At 46.5% G+C, this 23,541-nt stretch overlaps 1 protein-coding gene across 8 annotated transcripts in view; it reads left to right on the top strand.

Moving 5' to 3' along the window:
- Nucleotides 1–23,541, top strand: part of KIAA1211L (KIAA1211 like) — a 130,418-nt gene that overhangs the window by 45,381 nt on the left and 61,496 nt on the right. The window contains exon 1 of one of the 8 annotated variants that reach the window (XM_027554670.1): nt 13,242–13,928. The exons of 4 other annotated variants lie outside the window; for them this stretch is intronic. In XM_027554670.1, the coding sequence (XP_027410471.1) occupies nt 13,855–13,928 (74 nt within the window). In that variant the 5' untranslated portion in view covers nt 13,242–13,854. Of the gene's footprint in view, nt 1–13,241; nt 13,929–23,541 lie in introns of those variants that run through there. 3 more of the 8 variants (XM_027554664.1, XM_027554663.1, XM_027554665.1) reach the window with 3 other exon arrangements.

Raw genomic sequence — 23,541 nt, 5'->3', positions numbered from 1 at the left:
ATGGTGCTGGAGAAAACTCTTGAGAGTCCCTTGGACAGTGAGATTAAATCAGTCAATCCTGAAGGGAATCAACCCTGAGTATTCATTGGCAGGACGGGGGCTGAAGCAGCTTCCCACCAGTTACCTGCTTCACACATAATCGTGTGCGCGAGTCACTGCTACTTTCTCAGTCAGTCCCGCCTTTCCCTTCCCCCTGCGTGTTCCAGCGTACCATTAAAGTCCCTTGTCATTTCTTTACCTCCTTTAGGTTTTATTTTCTTAGTAGTTGCCCTTGGCAATTTAAATTTATAACAATCTAGGACAGATTAATTCCAATGTAATTTAATAGTATATTGACAGTTTGCTCTTTTATAATTCCATCTCCTCACCCCTATTCAGTTGTCTTGCAAATGGTATCTTCACACACCATGTGCCCATTAACACAGAGTTGTGGTTATTGCTTTATACAACTGTCTTTTAAATAGAAGGAAAAAAGAGTTACAATACATTTCTGTTGTTATAAATGACTTTTATATTTACCTATGTAATTGCCTTTACTGGTGCTCACTTATTTTGTGTGGTTTTGAGTTACCATCTAGTGCCCATTAGTATTTCCTGTAGGGCAGGTTTGCTAGTGTTTACCAGAGTATGTCTTAATTTGTCTTATTTTTTTCCCCTTCGTTTTTAGCAATTGAGGTGAAATTTATATAACATAAAATTAACCATTTTAAAGTGAACAGTTCAGAGGCATCAGTACACTCACCACCTCTCTCTACTTTCAAAGCATTTTTTTTTCACTCCCAATGGATATTCTGTACCTGTTAAGCAGTCATCCCCATTCTTTCATTGTTTTTTTTTGTTTGTTTTCAAATACTGTTTCTGCTTTTTTTTTTTTTGACTGTGCTGGGTCTTTGTTGCAGTGCGTGGGCTCTTCACTGTGGCCCTTCACTGCAGGATGTGGGCCTAGTTGCCCCACAGCATGTGGGTTCTTAGTTCCCTTCCAGGGATTGAACCCACGTCCCTGCGTTGGAAGGTGGATTCTTAAACGCTGGACCACCAGGGAAGTGCCCCCATTCTTTCATTGTTGTAGAAAAGTTTGCTGGATCTAGTGGTGTTCATCCATAGTCTCGTTCTTTTTAAAAAATTTTTATTTTTTTCAATGATGAAACTATGAAGACACATTTACAGGAGACTTGGAAAATACAGAACAGAGTTACATATAGTTCCACTATAACAATTATTTTTTAAGTAGATAAATTAAGATTTTTAGTTGTAGTTTCAATATCAAACTCTGAAAAATTAATAGGATGAATATACAGAGAAGTAGAAGAATATAGTAGACCTGAAAAGCTCTATGAACCAATTCAGTATAACTAAGATTTATACAATTTTCGCACAATGATAGGATACGAATTCTATTCAAGTTCCCATAGCACAGTCTTTTGCTTTTAGCAGGTTGAATAGTTCACCCCACTGCTTTCTGGCCTTGTGACTTATGATGAGAAATCAGCCATTAATCTTATCTTGGTGCTCAGTCTCTCGGTCGTGTCCAACTCTTTAGGACCCCATTGACTGTACTCAGCCAGGCTCCTCTGCCCATGGAATTTTCCAGGCAAGAATACTGGAATGGGGTGCCATTTCCTTCTCCAGGGGATCTTCTCAGCCCAGGGATCAAACCTTCTTGTGTCTCCTACATTGGCAGGTGGTTTCTTTACCACTAAAGCCACTTGGGAAGCCCATTAATCTTACTGAGGACCCCTTATAGGATATGAGTTCTTTCAAGATTTTCCCTTGTCTTGGGCAGTTTGATTATGATGTGTTGTAGTATGGATCCTTTGAGTTTATCCTACTTGGAGTTTGTTGAACTTCTTAGATGTATAGATCAGTTTAGTCGCTCAGTCATGTCCGACTCTTTGCGACCCCATGAATCGCAGCACACCAGGCCTCCCTGTCCATCACCAACTCCCAGAGTTCACTCAGACTCACGTCCACCGAGTCCGTGATGCCATCCAGCCATCTCATCCTCTGTCGTCCCCTTCTCCTCCTGCCCCGAGTCCCTCTGAGTATCAGAGTCTTTTCCAATGAGTCAACTCTTCACATGAGGTGGCCAAAGTACTGGAGTTTCAGCTTTAGCATCATTCCTTCCAAAGAAATCCCCCAAAAAAGAAAAAAAAATATCATTTAACCAAGGTTCACCTGCTGCTTTTAGGAGGTTTGTATTTTACAGATGTTACTAAAATGGAAATTTTTCTAAAACATCTCCTTACCCCATGTGTCTGTATCCTTTTATTGTTTTGTTTTTTTTAATAAAGGTTTTTAAATGGCAAAAAAAAAAAAAATTATTCACAACCTGAAAAAAAAAAAAAAAAGAACGGACTGATTGGATCTCCTTGCAGTCCAAGGGACTCTCAAGAGTCTTCTCCAGCACCACAGTTCAAAAGCACCAATTTTTGGGGGCTCAGCTTTCTTCACATGTATAGATAAATGTCCTCAAATTTTACAAGTGTCCAACTATTAGTTCTTCAAATATTCTTCCTGCAGCATTCTCTTCTCTCCTTCTCAGGTTCCTGATATGCATATGTTAGTATGTTCAATAATATGAATTTTACTTCATTGTATCTCTTTCTGTTTCTCAGGCTGGTTAATCTCAACTGATGGATCTTCAAGTTCATTGAATCCATTTAAATCTGCTCTTGAGTCCCTCTAGTGATTTTTAAAAAATTTGTTATTGTACTTTTCAAGTCCAGTTTCTATTTAGTTTTCTTTTATAATTCCTTTCTCTTTATTCTTGTATATTTGGTGAGACATCATTCTCATACTTTGCTTAATACACAGTTTCTTGGTTCTTTGAACATATTTAAAGTAGCTGATTTAAGTTCTTCGTCAAGTAAGTCCAACATCTGGGGATCCAGTATATGGATCACACTTATTTTCTTTTGTATGTTTAGTAAGTTTGTGGAACATTTAAAATACATAATGTGGCAACTTTAAATTTCAGATTCTCCCTAGTTCCCCAGCATTTGTTGTTGTTGTTTGTATTTACTTTTCTGAACAAATTTTATAAACTGTGTTTTTTGTCATGTGTGGCCACTGAAGTCTCCACTTTGGTTGGTTTAGTGATCAGCTAGTGATTGGACTGGAGAAGGCAATGGCAGCCCACTCCAGTACTCTTGCATGGAAAATCGCATGGACAGAGGAGCTGGTGGGGCTGCCGTCCATGGGGTCGTGAACAGTCAGACAGGACTGAGCGCAGCTCAGCATAGTATGTTTGCCCTAACTGTATCCACTTGCCTCGGCAAAGTTGCATATTTACCTTTAGGGGGAAAAGAGCTTTTTATATCAAGTGAACTCTGACTCAGGTCAGACTGGGCTTTTTTCCCTTGCAGGCAGGCTTTTCCAGGGAACCTCTAAACAGATTAAACAGCGACAATTCTCTGAGAGTGGAGCTTTGAGGACACTCCAACCCAGTTCTTCCCCATCTGTTGGCTGCCAGGCTACTCATTTACACAGTAATTGTGAACCTGGTGATTTTCAAGGCTACCAGGGTGATGGAAAGCCAAAGGTTGGAATAAAGCAAGTTAAAAATGCCACAACACTCCGTTTCAACTGAGATTCAGCCATGGAATAGATGCTCCATGGAATGGTAAAGACTTTGGCTAATTTCTAGAGTTCTGACAAAGTTGACTCTAACTTTTTATTTATTTTTTGCCAGTTTTTTAATTGCTTTTGTGGAGGAGAGATTTTTGAAGGTCTTTACACCACCATTCTTGATATCATCTGCTCTTGTTTTATTATTATTAATGAATATGTTTAGAATCACAGTGAATGTTTGGCATCATCATACTTGGTTAGCCAAGAGAGCTCAGTTTTGCCACTGATTCACTGTGTCCTGGGGCAGGTTACAGAATCTGTCAGCCTCAGTTCCACAGCTTGAAAAATGGTTGGTTGCCTAGCGAAAGCGTCAGTTTTTCCACCTCTGAGATTCTGAGCTTCTAAAGGCCATATTTTCATCCTCATTTTCAGTTCGTTCTTATGCAGCTTTACTGAGTTAATTTTTTAAAATTCTTACCATACCCTGTCAGTCATATTTTCGTGATAATTATTTCATTCTGAATTGTAAACATCCTTCTGATAACATCATTATGGCTCTTGGCTATTCTATTCCTGCTGAGAGACTTTAAAAATGCAGTTGCTATGTATCTTACCGTAGAAAAGGGGGTTACTTTGCTCGCTGTTGTCCGCCCCCACCGCCCTGGGTTAGCAGCTCTTTGGCATGAAGTAGAAGATGCTTTTAAACAGGCCTTGGTACAGGGTAAGGGTACCCAGGTCTGGAAGTAAAATGCCATAGCAACCGAGCCACACATCCCATGCCCTAATATAACTGCTGATGAATTGACCCCAATTTCAGCCGGCCTTGATCATATCATATTTGTAAACCACAGCCTCTGTGCTTGGTCTTCAGCTGCCTGCTGATGCCTAATTTCCATGGACACCCACCACCTCCCCACACTCTTGCGCCTCTGGGTGCCAGGTGCCCTCTCCCTGCCCTCTTTGCACCCAGCTCATTGAGAGTGTTGGTTAGTTGTGTCCGACTCTTTTATGACCCCATGGACTGTAGCCCGCCAGGCTCCTCTGTCCATGGGATTCTCCAGGCAAGAATACTGGAGTGGGTTGCCATTCCCTTCTCCAGGAGATCTTCCTGACCCAGGGATCAAATCCAGGTCTCCCTCATTGCAGGCAGGTTCTTTAGCATCTGAGCCACCAGGGAAGCCCTGATCAGCAGTCACTGGATTCCAGGGTAGGAGGACGGGGCACAGAATCTGGCACTACTCCCCTGAAAGCCCAGTTCCATCTCCCGTTTCTCAGGTACCTGCAGGTGGGCACCAGATTGTCACTCATGCCTCCCTCTTTGCGCTGAAGTGGGCCTGGGTGGCAGGAGTGGGACAGGGGTGTCCTGGTGGTTTGGCCAGGCTGGCCGGGTCGCAGGGAGAAGGTGGGGTTCCAATCCAGCTCTGCCATCTTATCTTCCCTCTCTTCCTCTCTGCCTGTCCTGGTCTCAGACTCAGAGCTGCTCATCCTGGCAGGAAGGGGCAGATGCGTCTGCCCTGTGCTTCCAGGGCCCCCTTTGCACCAGGTTCTAACCCACAGTCCCGCTCATGCCCCCTGCTGGCCGCTGTCTCCAGGCGGAATGGGCCCCCGGGGGGGTCTGCAGCCCACCCCCCAGCCGCAGATTGGCTCCCGTGGGCGCACTGTCTCCACATCCCAGCGAGCTGAGCGCGGGACAGCCAGAGCAGGCCTTGTGTGGAGGTGGTGTGCGTGGGCGCCATGTGCTGCGTTCTGAGAGATGCCAAAAATATCGGTGAGCTGCACGCCCTCCCCTTGGCTCCAAGCGCCTCAGGCATTACATCATTTCATCCGGGCCTGCGCGGCAGGTCCGGTGACAGGCGGGACACTGAGGCCTGGCCACTGAGTGACAACCAGGGCTCCCGTGCAGACAGCAACTCGGGGCTCTTCCCGTCCTACTGAGGCCCAGGCTCCTCTCTCTGTTTGGGGTAGAGTTTTGGCACCACTGGTTGGTCTCCCGAATTGTGCTTGGTGTTAGTGTAAAGACATGTTCCTTTCAGGTGGTGTGGGACTGGGGCGGGGCACGTGCCTGCTGGGAGCCCAGCCGGACTGCCCACGTGCAGGTCTCAGGCCACAGGGTAGGCGCCCAAAGAGCAACTTGGTTTTCCTACAGCTCGGCTTCATTTGCACTCTGAGCCCTGGGAGCCCAGAGCTGCCCAGCTTAATCTCAGCGGGTATGGTGTTTCTTCCAGCCCTTAGCACCTGGCTGCGGCAGCTGGGCTGTGGCCCGAGGCGTCCAGGCTGGCGGAGTGGGCAGAATGCTGCTGGCCTCAGTGCCTCTGTCCAGTCCATCAAGACCGCCTCCTCCTGCCTCTGCGCCAGTGGCTCTGCCAGGCCTCGGGGTTCGTGTGGAGTCTTCCCTTTCTGTGGTCCCTTTGAGTTTGGTGAACTGCCCCACCGGGGCCTCCCCTGGAGCCCAGGAGTCATTCTGGAGCTCTGATCCTATGGGGACCCAAGACACCGTGACACATCAAAGACTGGCTTTCCTGACCACCTGTCCTCAGCCCGCTTCATCCACGGATCTTGCTGTCACTGCTTCTCAGCTGGATCTGTCTCCTTCTGAAGCCCTAGCCCTTCCTTCTTTGCCAGACTGTTTTCCACCCAAAGGAAGAAGCATTTCCACCAGAGGACACTGAGCATGTGCAGAAAGTGGGACAGACCTCAGTCATGGCTTCTTCCGCTGGTTACCGAGCTGCTCCGAGGTGATTCTGAGGGACTTCACTGGTGATCCAGGGGTGGACGCTTTGTCTTTCAGTGCAAGGGGTGCGGTTCAGTCCCCGGTCAGGGAGCTAAGATCCTACATGCCTCTCAGCCAAAAAACCAAAACATGAACCAGAAGCAGTGTTGTAACAGATTCAATAAAGGTTTTAAAAATGATCCACATCAAAAAAAATCTTTTTTGAAAAATGTGATTCTCTGAAAAGAAACGGTACAAATGAACGGACAAAACAGAGCCTCACAGACTTACAGAACCGACTTATGGGGGAAGGATGGGTGGAAGGGATGGTCAGGGAGTTTGGGATGGACATGTGCACATTGCTGTATTTAAAATGGATAGTCAACAGGGACCTACTGCATAGCACAGGTAACTCTGCTTAATGTTATGTGGCAGCCTGGATGGTAGAGGAGTTTGGGGGAGAATGGATACATGTATATGTGTCGCCGAGTCCCTTGCTCTTCACCTGAAACTATCACAACATTGTTTGCTACTTGGCTATACCCCAGTGCAAAATAAAAAGCTTTTTAAAAAAGAAAAATAAAAGGAAAAAAAACTGATTCTGATATGGAGGGGTCACACCTCTGCCCCTTGTAAATCTACTATAAATACACTCTTCCTTTACTGATACCAATCTTTCCTGTCCAGAAAGTGTATCTAACTGCTTTGTCCTAAAGATCTAAAAATAGAACCAAACAAAGCATGTCCAGGTGGCTTGACCTCACTCATACAGTTCCTGTTTGCTCCGGGAATTAGTTGGGACTCCTTATTTTGCAAATAAAGTTTGCAAAGGTTTGTTGGCTCTTTAAAAACCCAAGAGACAGACTTTGTAGCTTAGTAACTGGAAAATCACTAGTAAGTGCCTCAGGGACAGTTTGATCCAGGACTCTCAGCAGAGTCCCCCGTGCTTTGCTTTTCCTCTTTACCTCTTGGTGCTTCTTTCCTCTCTAAACTCATATCCTTCCAGACCCAAAAGAAAAGAAGTATGCTCTTTCAGCAATTCCATAAAAGCCCTGAGCCTCACTCTCCTGGGCCTGAAATGACTCACATGCCTGTCCCTGAAACAGCCGCTCTTGCCAGGGTGTAGAGCTGCATTGACCAACTGTAGCTCCTGACTTGGGCCACAGCATATGTTGAGTCAGGCCTTGGCAGGTTCTTACTGAGTTCCTGGGTGTCTGGGCCTGAGTGAACCCAGTTTCCACCCCCACTGGAAGAGTAGGCCCCTGTACTCAGTTGTTGTTGTTCAGTCGCTAAGTCGTGTCCAACTCTTTGTGACCCCATGGACTGCAGCACGCCACGCTTCCCTGTCCTTCACTGTCTTCCAGAGTTTGCTCAAACTCGTGTCCATTGAGTCGGTAATGGCATCCAACCATCTCATCCTCTGTTGTCCCCTTCTCCTCCTGCCTTCAGTCTTGCCCAGTATCAAGGTCTCTTCCAGTGGCCAGAGTATGGGAGCTTCAGCTTCAGCATCAGTCCTTCCAGTGAATATTCAGGGCTGATCTCCTTTAGGGGTGATGGGTTCCAGGGATGGAGCTGCTGCCTCTGCCATCAGTTTCTAGTGACAGGTAGCCTAAAGCCTAGTCTTTAACCCTCTCTCCCCCAAATGGGTTCCTATTCGTAAAAAGCTGTATTCCCTCAGTTCTGTGTTTGACCTTCTGTGACTTGAAGGAAAACCGTTTGTTACTGAAACTGTAGAATTGAATGCAGAAATGTGCTTTTTTTTTTTTTAAAGTATTTTTTATTTTAATTGCTTTTTACAATGTTGTGTTGGTTTCTGCTGTACAACGACATGAATCAGCTATAAGTACACATATATCCCCTCCGTCTTGAGCCTCCCTTCCCCCTCCCAGCCCTGTAGGCCATCACTGAGTACCGATCTGAACTCCTACAGCAGCTCCCGCTAGCTGTGTGTTTTATACATGGCAGTGTATACACATGTCACTGCCACTCTCTCAGTCCGTCCTCTCCTCGCATTCCCACCCTGTGTCCACAAGTCCTTTCTCTCTGTCTGCAGCTCTGTTCCTGCCCTGCAGCGAGGTTCATCAGGACCAGAGGTGGGGAACAGCAGTTCTCTGCCCTGCCTGCATTTGAAGTGACCTGGGGTCCTCTGCCAGCAATTGGACCAGGGCATGATCTGAAGATCAGGAGTTTTTAAAGCTCCCTTGCCTGGAAAATCCCATGGACGGAGAAGCCTGGTAGGCTGCAGTCCATGGGGTCACTAGGAGTTGGGCACGACTGAGCGACTTCACTTTGACTTTTCACTTTCATGCATTGGAGAAGGAAATGGCAACCACTCCAGTGTTCTTGCCTGGAGAATCCCAGGGACAGAGGAGCCTGGTGGGCTGCCGTCTGTGGGGTCGCAGAGTCGGACACGACTGAAGCGACTTAGCAGCAGCAGCAGCAGGGGATTCTGATGTGCAGCCAGGGCCGAGAACAACTGCTGTAAAGCAGTGGTTCCCAAACCTTAACATGCAGAGGGATCACCAGGGGCCCTTGGCCCAGGGCAGACTTTGAGACCATAGATCTGGGTGGATGGAGTCAGAGATTCTGAGCCTCTCATCAGCTTCCAGGTGATGCTGAGGCCGCAGGTCCCCTGGCTGCCCTTGGAGCGGCAGGGCCACCAGGGTTCCGTTCATGAGGCCTCCTGACATCCCCGGCAGGTGCACACACCACCCTCGGTCCCTGCTCACCCTCAGATTCCATCCTGCTGGGCTGCCTCCAGGAGAAAGCGGAACCACAGGCTTCTCAGACACCCTGCCCACAGCAGCTGTCCCGGGGGTGGGCTTCCAGGCAGCTGAGGCACAGCGTCTCAGGTTGGTCAGCCTGTCGGTGCCTCACACCATTAAGCAGAATGCTCGGTAAATTTTCCTCTCCAAGGAGCAGTCAGTAGGGTGCTCTCCTCTGTTGCTCAGCGGGGGACATAGCAGACGGGACCACAGGATTCCCTGAGCCGCCTGCCCGGGAACTCAGAGCCCGGGACTGAGTGGGACTGTGTCTACCAGGAACTCGGGGCTGCCTTTCTGGTGCAGCTGGGTGCTGCACGCTTGCCTTTGGGGAAAAATGTGACTCAGTGGAGATGGAAGAGAGCCCCCTGCCTGTTCGGCAACCTTTCAGCAGGAAAGCCTGCACCCATCCCAGGAGCAGGCACCTGGAAGCAGGAGTCCCCCAGGCTCCACCCTCCACCTGGAGCCTGTGCTGGTGCCTTGTGCTGCCGCCGACCGTCACCTGGTGACACTGCTCCTCCAGTGCATGACTCCGAGTGACCTGGCTTGGATGGAATGCTCATAATATTCAGTTTCACTGACATTTAAAGAAGAAATGCATGTGGAATACGTACAGCAGTTCTTGGCACATGTAAGCTCCGCCGGCATCATGCCTTGGCTTGCTAGGAGGTAAAGTGTGAGAAATTCCCAGAGTCCTCACTTGCTCACGGGATCCCACGTGTCTGCACAGTCTGCCTCCCTCTTTCCTGTGCATCCGTCAGCTAAGGACTTCATGGGTGCTCCCTTACTGACTGTGGTACCATGCCTGTTGCTGTGTGCACTGATGGCCCCGGCTAGTCCAGGAGGATGTGGCTCGTGTGTTGCACCGTATTAATCAGTCACGTCATATCCTCACATGCTTAGTTGAGTCTTTGTGACCCCATGGACTGTAGCCCACCAGGCTCCTCTGTCCATGGACTATAGCCCACCAGGCTCCTCTGTCCATGGGATTTTCTGGGCAAGAATAACTGGAGTGGGTTACCATTTCCTCCTCCAGGAGATTTTCCCAACCCAGGGATCAAACTCAAGTCTTCTGCATTGCAGGCAGATTGTTTACTGCTGACCATTGGGGAAGCCCTGTATTAATTAATCACTATGCACTTATTAAGCACCTACTGCATATTTGGCTTCTTGGAATACATAAAACCATCTAGTTGATTGACATTGTTCTTAGAGAATTTGCAGTCTGATTGAGGAGACCAGCTATGCACATTAACTACCAACTGGTATGGGGCATCTATTAATATATATATACAACACCCTCCTCCCATCACGGCAGTATTGAAGAAAATGGGAACTTGGCTGCTTCTCCAAGGCCTTTAAAATACTGAGAGGCTGGAAAAATTTGGAATATTAGATGTCCTCACATAATGAGCCAAATGTGTGTTCAGATTGCTCCATGTCCTCACTCTCCAAATGTGATGTCTCCAAATTGCAAAATAGGAAGATATTTATGTCAAACCCAGCCAGCCCACACATCTGAATCACACAGGAGCACTTTGTCAGAGCATCTTACCAAATGGCTCAAACGGAAGCCAACTATTTGAGAATCCCCCCCCACCTCCTTAGGAGGAACTTAATAAAGCAAATTACCTTATTAAAAGTGATTTTGCCCTTTTTTTATTATTATAATTTTTTTGGCCACACCGCATATCATGTGGGATCTTAGTTCCCCAATCAGGGAATTGAACCTGGGGCCCCTGCATTGGAAAGGTGGAGTCTTAATCCCTGGACCACCAGGGAAGTCCCTGCCCTTAGATTTTTATAAGCGCAGGTGATGAGGCTCACTCATTCATTAAATATTTCCCAGCATCTACTGTGTGTAGATATCAGAGCTACAGAGATGAAAAGAGCTTATCTCTTCCCTTAAGAAGTTCACATTCCAGGAGGGGAAATAATGTGGGTGGGCAGGGGCTCAGAGGAAGAATGTGAGGTTCCCTGGGTCGTGGGCAGAGGCACTCTCGCGTGTGGGTGAGGCATGCCCTTGCTGGCAGAGTGTCCGGTGTGGCTGCGTGGGCGGGGGTGGCGGCAGCAGGAGGCGAGGAGGCCAGGCCAGACTGAGGGACTTCCTATGATGTCATTGCCTCTTCATTTTTCTGGCTCTTAGACAAGCAGTATAGTGACTAGATTTTGAAAATATATTTTCCATAAATGTTCTCAGCTCGAGCACGTCTTTTCCTCTGTTGGTTAACAGAAGCATCTTCACAGACAAATGAAGTTTGGGCCAATTTTACAGACCTTTATTTTTCCTGAGGTAATCCGATAGCCTGCCAGATATCAGAGTTCAAACCACTCATATCAGACTTGGGACAGAGGCCCAGAGAGGGAAGTGGTTTGCCCCGAGTCATTCAGCTGGTTAGTAGCTTGTTAGTGGCAGACACGGCGAGAATCCAATTCTATAGATTTACTGCAATTTCTGCCAATGATGTCAACAGGCTTCTAGCCAAGTGCTGCTCCAGGCAACTGGCAGGAGCTCCCTGGAGGGCTGTGTGGTGAGCAGTTCTGAGAATGATGCTGTGGTTGATTACTGATGTCTGCCAAGGACAGGTGATAGGAGAGACCTTGACCTGGGCTTCTTAGGAGGCAGCTGCCCGCATGGGGCTCACAGCTGGATGAGGTACAGGCCTTGATTTCAGAATCAGATTTTCCACTTACACCGTCCTGGACCTGCAGGGACACTGACCAGGCCCAGAGCAGGGCTGGCCGTAGCGAGCGGCAGGGTGGCTTAGGTTCAATGCGCTGAGTGCTGAGCTGGCCTCCAGTGGGGTGAGTTGTAGCTGTGGGTCTGTTGGACTTGGCCTGTAGGGAGAGAGGGCTACTGGCTGGGATCACTCCTCAGAGACATCCACCCTGAAGCCAAGCCCATCCCTGACCCTTCAGTGGTTTGCTCTGCCCCTGACTCGCCTCATGGGAGACAGGGACACCCCCGCCAGTCTGTTGTCCCTCTCCCCAGAGAAGGCTGAGCTGTTGGCAACATCCAGGCAGCTGAGAGCATCTTTAGAAGAGAGCCTATTATACAGAGTGAAGTAAGCCAGAAAGAAAAACACCAATACAGTATACTAACGCATATATATGGAATTTAGAAAGATGGTAACAATAACCCTGTATACAAGACAGCAAAAGAGACACTGATGTATAGAACAGTCTTTTGGACTCTGTGAGAGAGGGAGAGGGTGGGATGATTTGGGAGAATGGCATTGAAATATGTATAATATCATATATGAAACGAGTCGCCAGTCCAGGTTCGATGCAGGATACTGGATGCTTGGGGCTGGTGCCCTGGGACGACCCAGAGGGATGGTATGGGGAGGGAGGAGGGAAGAGGGTTCAGGATGGGGAACACATGTATACCTGTGGCAGATTCATTTTGATATATGGCAAAACCAATACAATATTGTAAAGTTAAATAAAAAAAAAAAGATTCTGAAGAGTCCAAGGGCAGGTGGGTGTAAACTGCCAGCAGGACACTCAGCACTCATTTTTCCCCAAGTTCATTAAACTCACTGCTTTCTTTAGTTACCATCAAATACACTGGTTATGCTTTATTATTTCAATTATAAACAAGTCAACCAGAACTTTCTTTGGAAGTGTTGATGCTGAAGCTCCAATACTTTGGTCACCTGATATGAGAACCAACTCACTGGAAGAGACCCTGATGCTGGGAAAGATTGAAGGCAGGAGGAGAAGGAGGCAACAGAGGGTGAGATGGTTAGCTAGCATCACCAACTCAACATGCATTTGAACACACTCTTGGAGATAGGGAAGGACAGAGGAGCCTGGCGTGCTGCAATCCACGGGGTCATAAAGAGTCAAACGTGACTAACAACAACAAGGACCAGAACTTTATATATATGGATGCGTTTCGGAAAACAGAAGAGGAATCTAGGACTTCTTCAGCACTGTCTTCAGAAGGCACCCCTGCTGCTTGCTGCTCCGCAGTTTTCATAATACAGAGCCACACTTGTCATCCAGAGCCTTCTGTCAGCCCTCTAGACGTTGCCTGGAAACCGCCGACAATGCGGTTAGCAGCCTTTAGACTTTGCAGGAACTCAGGTGCAGTTGCGAGGCTGGGCGGCAGGAGTCTGTTATTTTGAAGTGGCAGCTGCAGGTCATCAGAGAGGACGTCACCGGGAGGTGGCTTTGTGGAGGGGCCGGGCGTGGTCTGTGCACCTGCCCGGTGTGGTCACCAGCAGGGAGTGCTGCAGCTCTGGCTGCCACAGCGAGCCCTGGGGCAGGTACCTGCCTGAAAGGAGGAGCCTTGGGAAGGTCCCAGGAAAGAAGATCACCAAACACATCCAGGCCCTGCGGCAACAAGCTTGAAGAGGGAATAAGGAGAAAGCCAGAGCAAGGGAACAAACGGCTGTGGGGCGTTAGACATTCCCCCAGGGCCCTGAACCCTCACTCAGATGGGGCGATTAGTGCCCTTTGCCCGACTCTGTCGGGAGCACAGGGAGGCAGAGCCTGGGCTTGTTGATTTCCACCCTCAGCAGCTGGGCAGCGACTCAGCTCAGAGGGAGGTGGCGGCAGCTCCAGCCCCACCCTGGCCGTCCACGTGGATGGAGGGAAGGAGGAAGTGGTTGTGTGTCTGAGCTCCCAGGGCCCTGTGCTGCACACCTGCCCGGAGGCCCCGCGGGGCTGCAGGAGTTGGGAGAAGCTTCCGTGGGCTCGGGGCCCGAGGTGCTGCTCTGGAAACGGGAGCAAAGCTCTTGATCTGCACCCAGGAGTGACCCGAGAGCCCCTTTGGGGAAGGGGAGGCCTCTGTCCTTCCGGAGAATGAAAGTGCCGAAGGCCCCCTCCATGTGCACGAAGATGGCTGCCTTTTACCAGTGCATCAAGCCTGAGCCCAGGTGCGCCCCTGAGAGCTGAGAGGTGGTGGGGTAGATGGAGGGGCTGAGAGGGAGGGGAGCCTGAGCTCGCACCCCAACCCCCGGGGCCTGAGGGCACTTTCAGTATCTGTGGTCATTTATGACCCCCTTCCTTACAGACGTCACTATGTATATTATATATCTCCTTCAATTATGTGAATTCTGGAACAAAATAATGATTTTCTTTATTTTCTTTGTGACACATGCATATATTGAAACAGAGGGGAGCAGGGTGCTAAGGTGAAGGGGATGGGGAGTGAAAGGAAGAGAGAAGGGGAGGGGAAGTGGGCTGGAAGACAGAGGGTTTTCCTCGGAACATCCCATGCCTGCATAAGGTGGATCCACACGGCACAGTCTGTGTCCTTTTGGTGGAGAGAAGGCAGCAAAGGGCAACATAAAAGATCACTAGAATTGTTCCTGGAACTAACTGTCAGCACTGAAGGGCACCAAAGGGCTTGTTCTTTTTTTTTTCTTAAATGAAGTATAGTTGACATACAATATTATGTAAGTTATAGGTGTACAATGTAGCGATTCACAATTTTAAAGTTTATACTCCATTTATAGTTATTATAAAATATTGGGTATGTTACCTGTGCTGTACGGCGTATCCATGGAGCTTATTTTATACCCAGTAGTGTGTGCCTCTTAATCCCCTCCCTGTGCGCCGCTTCCATTTCCTCTCCCCACTGGTAACCACTCGTTTGTCCTGTCTGTGAATCTGCTGCTTTTACGTTACATTCACTAGTCTGTTGTATTGTTTAGATTCTACATGTAAGTGAGGTCATACGGTGTTTGTCTTTCTCTTCACATGATGCCAAAGGGCTTGTTATTAACTGACAGACTTGCGGAGGGTGGTGGCCTGCCCAAGTTCTTAGGGCGCAGAGGCCGGTGGACCTGCAAAGCCACCTCGCCGTGCTGCAGGTGACCTGATCCTTTGAAAATGTTTGGCCTTTGGTGCACTGTGCTTCCACCATGATGGTACAAAGGGAAGCAGAGCTCCAATGTGGTGGAAATGCATTTGCAAGTATAAGTAAACAGCTTGCATGTCTCATACACCAAATGGAAAATTCCAGTATGGCAGCCTCAATCCAGCCAAGTGCTGGTCATGTGTGCACATCATCTGGGCTGGGTGGACGGTCTTGGGAAACAAATATTGCCACTTTGTCAGCATACATCTGGAGGTGTGGGGGATGCTGGGAGACCTGGCAGACCATCCACTCCGCCCCCCCGCCCCTCAAGCCTCACTTGCTTCTTTTGCTACATAGGGACAGGAACCCAACAACCAAAGGCTTCCTTGTGAACACATATCTTTGTACTGTTGCAAAGCCCTATGCAGGAAAGTCACCATCGCTGCTATTGTTTCATTAAAATCTTTTTTTTTTACTTAAAATTATTCAACCTCAGTGTCTGATGCTGCCTGTTTTGAATGGGCCAGAATAGAGTGGTGGTGTGATGTCTCCTCATTAATAGACTTTGGAGCATGACTTCTTAATTAAAAAAGAAAAACAAACAAAACAAAACTTGAGCTCTGCATCTGCTGTGCTACAGAACTGCCAATCACATATGGAACATCCTAGATAAATTTAGCCTTAAGAACTTTCTTCATGTCCTTATTTTTGGTAGACATGCAGAAAAGAGGGGAATTTACTACCTAAAAAAATTCAAGTTAAAAACAGACCAGCCCTCATAAAGCTTCCCTGCGCCCCAGGGTTTGGGTCCATTCATCCCAAGTGGGTAGCGATTAGCACAATTCACAGCTCACTCAGAGACTGTACGTTCCCAAGTCAGATCACATCTTGGCAAGATACCCCAGTGTTAGAATGTTTTCCCAGGAATTGTACAAATGCAGTTTCTGAGGTTGCAAAGTTCAGTGCTCACCTCTTTTATTTATTTTTGGCTGTGCTGGTTCTTTGCTGCTGCGAGGGCTTTTTCTCTAAGTTGTGGCGAGAGGGGGCTACTCTTTGGTTGTGGTGCTCGGGCTTCTCATTGCAGTGGCTTCTCTCGTCGCAGAGCACGGACTATGTCATGTAGGTTTCAGTAGTCTCGACTCCTGGGCTCTAGAGCACAGACAGTAGTTGTGGTTCACGGGCTTAGTTGCTCCACAGCTTGAGGGATCTTTCCAGATCAGGGATCAAATGAGCGTCTCTGGCATCAGCAGGCAGATTCTTTACCACTGAGTCACCAGGGAAGCCCCTTACCTATTTTTGAAATTATGGTTTTGTAAACATATCTCATAGATTTGTTTTATTCCATTAACATAAAAATGCCTAAAGTAGCGTTTTAAAAATCTCGTATGAAAACATTCATTTCTGAGCGAGTGAAAGCAGGTAACTCGTGTGAAAGCTGTCGCGTATTGCATGAGCTCATTGAGGAACTCCATGGAGACACAGGCTGCATACTTGAATGCAGGTTCCCGTCTGTATGTCTATATACGTCTATAGGAGGGTATGCATCCCCAGCTAAGTAGCTTACCAGTGCACTTCTTCATAAGGACTCTGAGTACCGCAAAATCAACTGTTACAGAAGTTTCAAATAAATGGTATAGTTTATCTTACACGGGACACTACATATACGCTTATAAACTATGCTGTTTGTCTGGCAAAGAAACAGGCTAGCCGCTTCTGGTCCGCTGCCTCATTCTCTCTGGATCCTCTCACTGTCCCTGTCAGCACCCTGGCTGAAGGGAACCCCAAGCACAGGAACCAGGCATCTGAAGCAGGGTCCTCCTTGCATCCATGTTCCTTGACTCCCAAAGGCTCTGCATGGTTCTAGGGCAGGTGATGTCTAGGGAGCCAAGGACAAGAAATCAGACTAAAGAAATGTGACATCATTGAGCTACGTCATGGACTTTTTTTTTTTAATTTATTTTTGGCTGTGCTGAGTCTTTGTTGCTGGGTGTGGGCTCTAGGGCTCCTGAGCTCAGTAGCTGTGGTGCATGGGATGAGTTGCTCTGAGGCGTGTGGAATCCTCCTAGACAGGGATTGAACCCGTGTCCTTTGCACTGGCAAGTGAATTCTTAACCAGTGGACCACTGGGGAAGTCCTAAGTCATGAGCCTTGAAAGACACCTGTCTTGGAGACATTGGAGTGTCGCCTGGTCTTGGGAACTGTGACTGAGTAGTGGATGCTGTGTCATCTTTCGCAGAAGGTGAATCCTTTGTCTGACAAGTGTTGTGAGTGCCTCTGATTCATTTGCTCATTCATGCATTCGTTCATTCAACAATCTTTTTTGGGGACCTCCTGTGTGGCAGTACCATGCTTGGTACTGCCTGTTCTCAAGGAGTGAGTCTGTTCTCAAGGAGTGAGTCTTCAAGTTTTACATCTTTAGCCGGATGGGAGATGACTCACTTCTCTAGGTCAAGCCTAATTTTAGGTTTTTTACAGACTATCAATTACTGGTCTCTAGGAAACTGACCTCCCTGTAAGTTCCTTTGCTCCCCTCCTGCTGTCCTCTGAGCACTATGACTCTGTGTTTGAGTTCCTGGTTTTCAGCCCTTTGCTCATCTGATTGCTTTGCTTTCATTTTTTCAAGCAATGTTTACAGTGTTGTGTTAGTTTCTAGTGTATAGCAAAGTGATTCATGTATATATATCTGTAATATATATATACTCACACATACCTACACACTGAGTTGTTGTTCAGTCATTAAGTCGTGTCCAACTCTTTGCAGCCTCATGAACTGCAGCACACCAGGCTTCCCTGTCTTTCACTATCTCCCGGAGGTTGCTCAAACTCATGTCCATTGAGTCGGTGATGCCATCCAACCATCTCATCCTCTCTTGACCCCTTCTCCTTCTGCCCTCAGTCTTTCCTAGCATCAGGGTCTTTTCCAGTGAGTCAGCTCTTCACCTTAGGTGGCCAACGTATTGGAGCTTCAGCTTCAGCATCAGCCCTTTCAATGAATATTCAGGGTTGATTTCCTTTAGGATTGACTGGTAGTATTCCATTGTGTGTATATATACACCACATCCTTATCCATTCATCTGTTGATGGTAGGTTGTTTCCATATCTTGGCTATTGTAAATAGTGCTGTCATGAACATCGGGGTGCATATCTTTTTGAATTATAGTTTTCTCTAGATATATGCCCAGGAGTGGGGTTGCTGGATCATATGGAAGCTCTATTTTTAGCTTTTTAAGGAACCCCCATATTGTTCTCCATAGTGGCTGTACCAATTTACATTCTCATCCCCAGTGTAAAGAGGGTTCCCTATTTGCTATGCCCTCTGCCTATTTTGAGCCTTTTTAATGATGGTCATTCTGACTGATATAAGGTGATAACTGCTTGTAGTTTTGATTATTTCTCTAACAATTATCGATGTTGATCATCTTTTCCTGTGCCTGTTGGCCATCTTTGTGTCTTCTTTGGAGAAATGTCTATTTAGGTCTTCTGCTTGTGTTTTGATTGGATTGTTTTGTTTTTGTTGAGGTGTATGAGCTATTTGTGGAGAAGGTAATGGCACCCCACTCCAGTACTCTTGCCTGGAAAATCCCATGGATGGAGGAGCCTGGTGGGCTATAGTCCATGGGGTCGCTGAGAGTCGGACACGACTGAGCGACTTCACTTTCACTTTTCACTCTTATGCATTGGAGAAGGAAATGGCAACCCACTCCAGTGTTCTTGCCTTGAGAATCCCAGGGACAGGGGAGCCTGGTGGGCTGCCGTCTCTGGGGTCGGACAGAGTCGGACACGACTGAAGTGACTTAGCAGCATGAGCTATTTGTATGTTTTGGAAATCAAGCCCTTGTCAGTTGCATCATTTGCAAATATTTTCTCTCAGCCTGTAAGATTGTTTTTCCATTTTCTTTATGAGTCTCAGCCTGTAAGATTGGTTTTCCCTTTTCTTTATGATTCCCTTTATGAATTCATTAGGTCTCGTTTGTTTATCTTCACTTTTGTTTCTATTGCCTTGGGAGACTGACCTAAGGGAGCATCGCTACAATTTATGTCGGAGAAAGTTTTGCGTGTGTTCTGTTCTAGGAGTATTATGGTGTCGGGTCGTATGTTTAGTCTTTTGGCCATTCTGCTTGTCTTTGGGTGTGGTGTGCGGGTGAGTTCTAATTTCAGTGATTTGCATGCAGCAGTCCAGCTTTCGCAGCACCACTTGCCGAAATAACTGTCCCTCACTGTATATTATTGCCTCCTCTGTCAAAGGTTAACTGACCGTAGGTGTGTGGGTTTATTTCCGGGCAATTTCTTTGCTTTCTTTTCTCCATATGTCAGACTGGATCTACCTTTTCTCCTCCCTGTTGTTCCCAACAAGTGAATGAAGCAGGTTTTATGCACACACCTCGAGGTGTACTCTGAAAGGTCAAATCCTCTGGTTTTGGGCATAAAAGTGTCTATCATGAGGCAGTAAAGCCAGCACGATTTTCAAGCAGAGATTTCTCACAGGAACTTTACAAGCCTTACACATTCCGTTGCCTCAGTAATGTGAAACTTCTTTTTCTAAAAAAAGGTACAGGCAGATCTTGGTGTGAGTCACTAGAGAACAATAGTCAAGTCACAGTTTATTTTTGTCTTTTTCCCCCCAAAAAGGAAAAACTGATTAAATGTTTAGGGAAGGTGAGCAGGTTTAAATCCATAAAGGGGAACTGGATCACAGAATTGTGCAAACAGAGATGTGATGAAAACTGGCGAATGCGGTGAACAAAAGGTCAGGGCTTCTAACTATGCATTGTGGAAGGTACTGGCTTCTCTGATCAGACCTGCCAGTGGGAGTGAGGGCTGAGCACAAGTTAATGAGAAGAAAGGGGAGCATGAGAGCGGGGAAGAGCATTCAGGCAGAGGGAACAGCATCTGCAAAGGCCCTGGGCTGGAGGGAGATGAAGCCTGCAGGGCAGGGAGAGCAGGGCGGGCACACTGGTGCCAATTGTGAGTATGGCTGAAATCCAGATGACCTGCTCGTCTGTCCATGCTTAGATTTACCCAGATAAATACTGGGTAAGATCGTATCCAAGATCTGATCCTTGCTCCTTTCATATCAGCTTTACAGTGGGATTGCTAGAGACACATTGTATCATGTCTTCTTTTCCAAAAACGTCTTTCAATTCAGTCAGTTCAGTTCAGTTGCTCAGTCGTGTCCGACTCTTTGCGACCCCATGTCGTCCCCTTCTCCTCCTGCCCCCAATCCCTCCCAGCATCAGAGTCTTTTCCAATGAGTCAGCTCTTTGCATGAGGTGGCCAAAGTACTGGAGTACTTCACCTTTTTATCTGGTCATTCTTTTTTTCCAGCAGCTTTATTGCCATATAATTTGTATAACCATAGAGTTCACCTGTTAGGAGTGTGCAGTCACCAGTCTATTTCCAGAGTTGTGCTACTATGAACAGAATGTGATTTGAGAATGTATTCATCTCCCCCAAAGAAATATTCATCTCCCCTTCTGCTCATTAGCATCTCTTCCCATTCTACCTCCCTCTCCAGAGCACCCCACTCCCGACCTTGGCAGACACTAACTTACTGTCTGTCTCAATGGATTTGCCTATTATGGGTATTTTTAAAAAATATTTATTTATTTTTTGGCTGTGCTGGGTCTTCATTGCTGCGCGTGGGCTTTCTCTAGTTGCAGAGAGCAGGGGCTGCTTGCTCGCTGTGGTGCGTGGACTCCTTCCGTGGTGGATTCTCTTATTGCGGACTGTGGGCTCTAGGGCGTGAGGGCTTCAGTAGTTTCTGTCACACCAGCTTAGCTGTCTGGCAGCATGTGGGATCTTCCCAGACAGGAATCTGAACCGGCATCCCCTGCAGGGCAAGGCAGGTTCTTAACCACTGAACCACCAGGGAAGCCTTGTTCTGGGTATTTTATATAAGTGAAATCATTCAGTATTCGCACTTTTGTGTCTGGTTTCCTTTGATGTAGCATAATGTGTTCAAAAGTGACCCATACTGTAGCATGTGTTAATGCTTCATTCCTTTTTATGGCTGGATAATATTCTGTTGTATGTTATGTATCATATTTTAAATGTATTCATCAGTTGTTGAGCTATTTCCACCTTCTGATTATAAATAATGCTGAACATTGGTGAATACATTTTTTGTGTGCATTTCCTCCATTTTTATTGTTGTAGAATACACATAAAATGTTGCCATCTTGAGCATTTTTAAACATACAGGTCAGTAGTTTAAGTACATCCATCTTGTTGTGCAACCAGTACCACCACCCATCCTCAAAACTCTTCATCTTGCAAAACACAAACTCTGTACTCGTTAAACCAACCGTGCACCAACCCACCCCCCCCCCTCAACCCCCCGCCCCCCCGCCGCCCCCGGCACAATTCCCTCCTTCCCCAGCCCCTGGTAGCCACCATTCTGCTTTCTGAATCTGTGATTTTGATTCCCCAACATAAGTAGTGGAGTCATTCAGCATTTGTCTTTCGGTGAGTGGTCTGTTTCACTTAGCATAACATCCTCAAGGTTCATCCACGTGGCAGCCTATTTTAGAATTTCTTTCCTTTTTGCAGTTGATAAGAAGATACTTGCTTCTGTCATTTTGCTCTTTGTTTTCTCTATGCTTATAGGTTTTTTATCCTTCATTTCCTGTATTACTGTCCCCTTTCAGTTGGTTTTTTAGTATTTATTTTGATGTATTTATTTTCCTGCATCAGGTCTTAGTTGCGGCGTGTGGGACCCCTGACCAGGGATCAGACCCGGGCCCGCTGCAGTGAGAACGTGGAATCTTAGCCACTGGACCACCGGGGAAGTCCTGAGTTGGGTTTTTTGTTGTTGTTGTTGTGAAACTTTTAAGTTCCTTTCTTATTTCCTCCTGTGTGTGTTCTACAGCTGTTTTGTGGTTGCCACAGGGATTACATCGGAGAAGGCAATGGCACCCCACTCCAGTACTCTTGCCTGGAAAATCCCATGGATGGAGGAGCCTGGTGGGCTGCAGTCCATGGGGTCGCTACGAGTCGGACACGACTGAAGCGACTTAGCAGCAGCAGCAGCAGGGATTACATTGAACATCCTAAAGTTATAATACTCTAATTTGGATTTGTTCCAGCTTAACTTCCATGACACACAGAACCTCTGCCCCTTATCACTTCTGTTCCTCTTCCTTTCCGTTGTTGATGCCACAGAATAAGATCTTTAAGCATTGTGTGTCTAAAAACATAAATTAATAATTTGAAAAAAATACAGTAACCTCTTAAATTAGCTAGAAAACAAAATGTGGAGTTACAAACAAAAGTTAAAATAATACTAGCTGTTAGACTACTAATTGCTCTTTAAAAATGTGTAAGTCTCTTAAATTATGTGGAAAACAAAGTGGAGTCATAAATCAACCATAAACCAGTGTTGACCCTTGAACATTGAGGGTTGTTGTTAGGAACAGCAACCCTCCACACAGTCCAAAATCTGAGTCTAGCTTTACAACTGGCCCTTCGTATCTGTGGCCTATCCAGGGATTCCACCAGACATGGATCATGTAGTACTACAATACATATTTGCTGAAAAAAATCCACATCTAAGTGGACCTGGGCAGTTCAAACCCATCTTGTTAAAGGGTCATCTGTACTGGCTTTTATAATTGCCCATGTATTTCCCTCTACTAAGGTTTTAAGTTAGTTTTTTTAAATTGAACTATAATTGATTTACAGTATTATGTTACAGGTGCATAATATAGAGAATCACAGATTTTAAAGTTTATACTTCATTGATTATAAAGTATCAGTGATAGTCCCTGTGTTACACAATGTATCTTTGTACCTTATTTTGTACCTAATAGTTTGCACCTCCTACCTCCCTCCATAGTACCCCTTCCCCCTTCTCCACTGGTAGCCACTTGTTTGTTCGCTATATCTGTGAGTCTGCTTCTTTTTTGTTCTATTCACTAAATCGTGTATGTTTTAGACCCCACGTATAAGTGATGTCATGCAGTATTTGTCTTTGATTTATTCCTCCAAGTCCATCCGTGTTGTTGCAGATGACAAAGTTTCATTCTTCTTTGGCTGAGAAGTGTTCTATTGTGTTTATCTTCTTGATCATCTTCTTTATCCATTTTTAAAATACAGTTTCAAGTTACTGTCTAGTTCCCTTTTATTCCAGCCTGCAGGACTCCCTTGAACATTTCCTGCAGGGCATGTGTAGTGGGAATGGACTCCTTCATCTTTTATTTATCTGGAAATGTCTTAATTTCTTACCATACTTTTCAAGGACAGCTTTGCCACATTTAGGGTTATTGGTTGACATTTTTTTCCTTTTAGCACTTTGACTATATCTCCCTCCTGCCTTCTACCGTCCAGAATTTCTGATGAGAAATTTGCTGATAATCTTACTGGGGATTCCGTGTATGTGATGATTTGCTTCTCTCTTGCTGCTTTCAAGATTCTTTATCTTTGGCTTTCAACTGTTTGATTATAATGTATCTCAATTCATTGAGCTCCTTGGATGTTGTTATTTGTGTCTTTCATCAAATGTGGGAGGTTTGGGGCCATTATTTTTTCAGATAGTCTCTTGACCCCTTTTTCTCTCCCCCACCTCCTTCTGGGACTCCTACAATGTGCATTTTGATCCATTTGATGGTGTCCCATAGGGCCCTTGTACTTCCCTTGTATCTCAGACAGTAAAGAATCTGCCTTCTATGCAGGAGACCTGGGTTTGATCC

This window comes from Bos indicus x Bos taurus, chromosome 11, assembly GCF_003369695.1.
Source record: "Bos indicus x Bos taurus breed Angus x Brahman F1 hybrid chromosome 11, Bos_hybrid_MaternalHap_v2.0, whole genome shotgun sequence".
Lineage (NCBI taxonomy): Eukaryota > Metazoa > Chordata > Mammalia > Artiodactyla > Bovidae > Bos > Bos indicus x Bos taurus.
The sequence above is the reverse complement of the archived record's forward strand: the minus strand, read 5'-3'. Positions and strand labels throughout refer to the sequence as shown.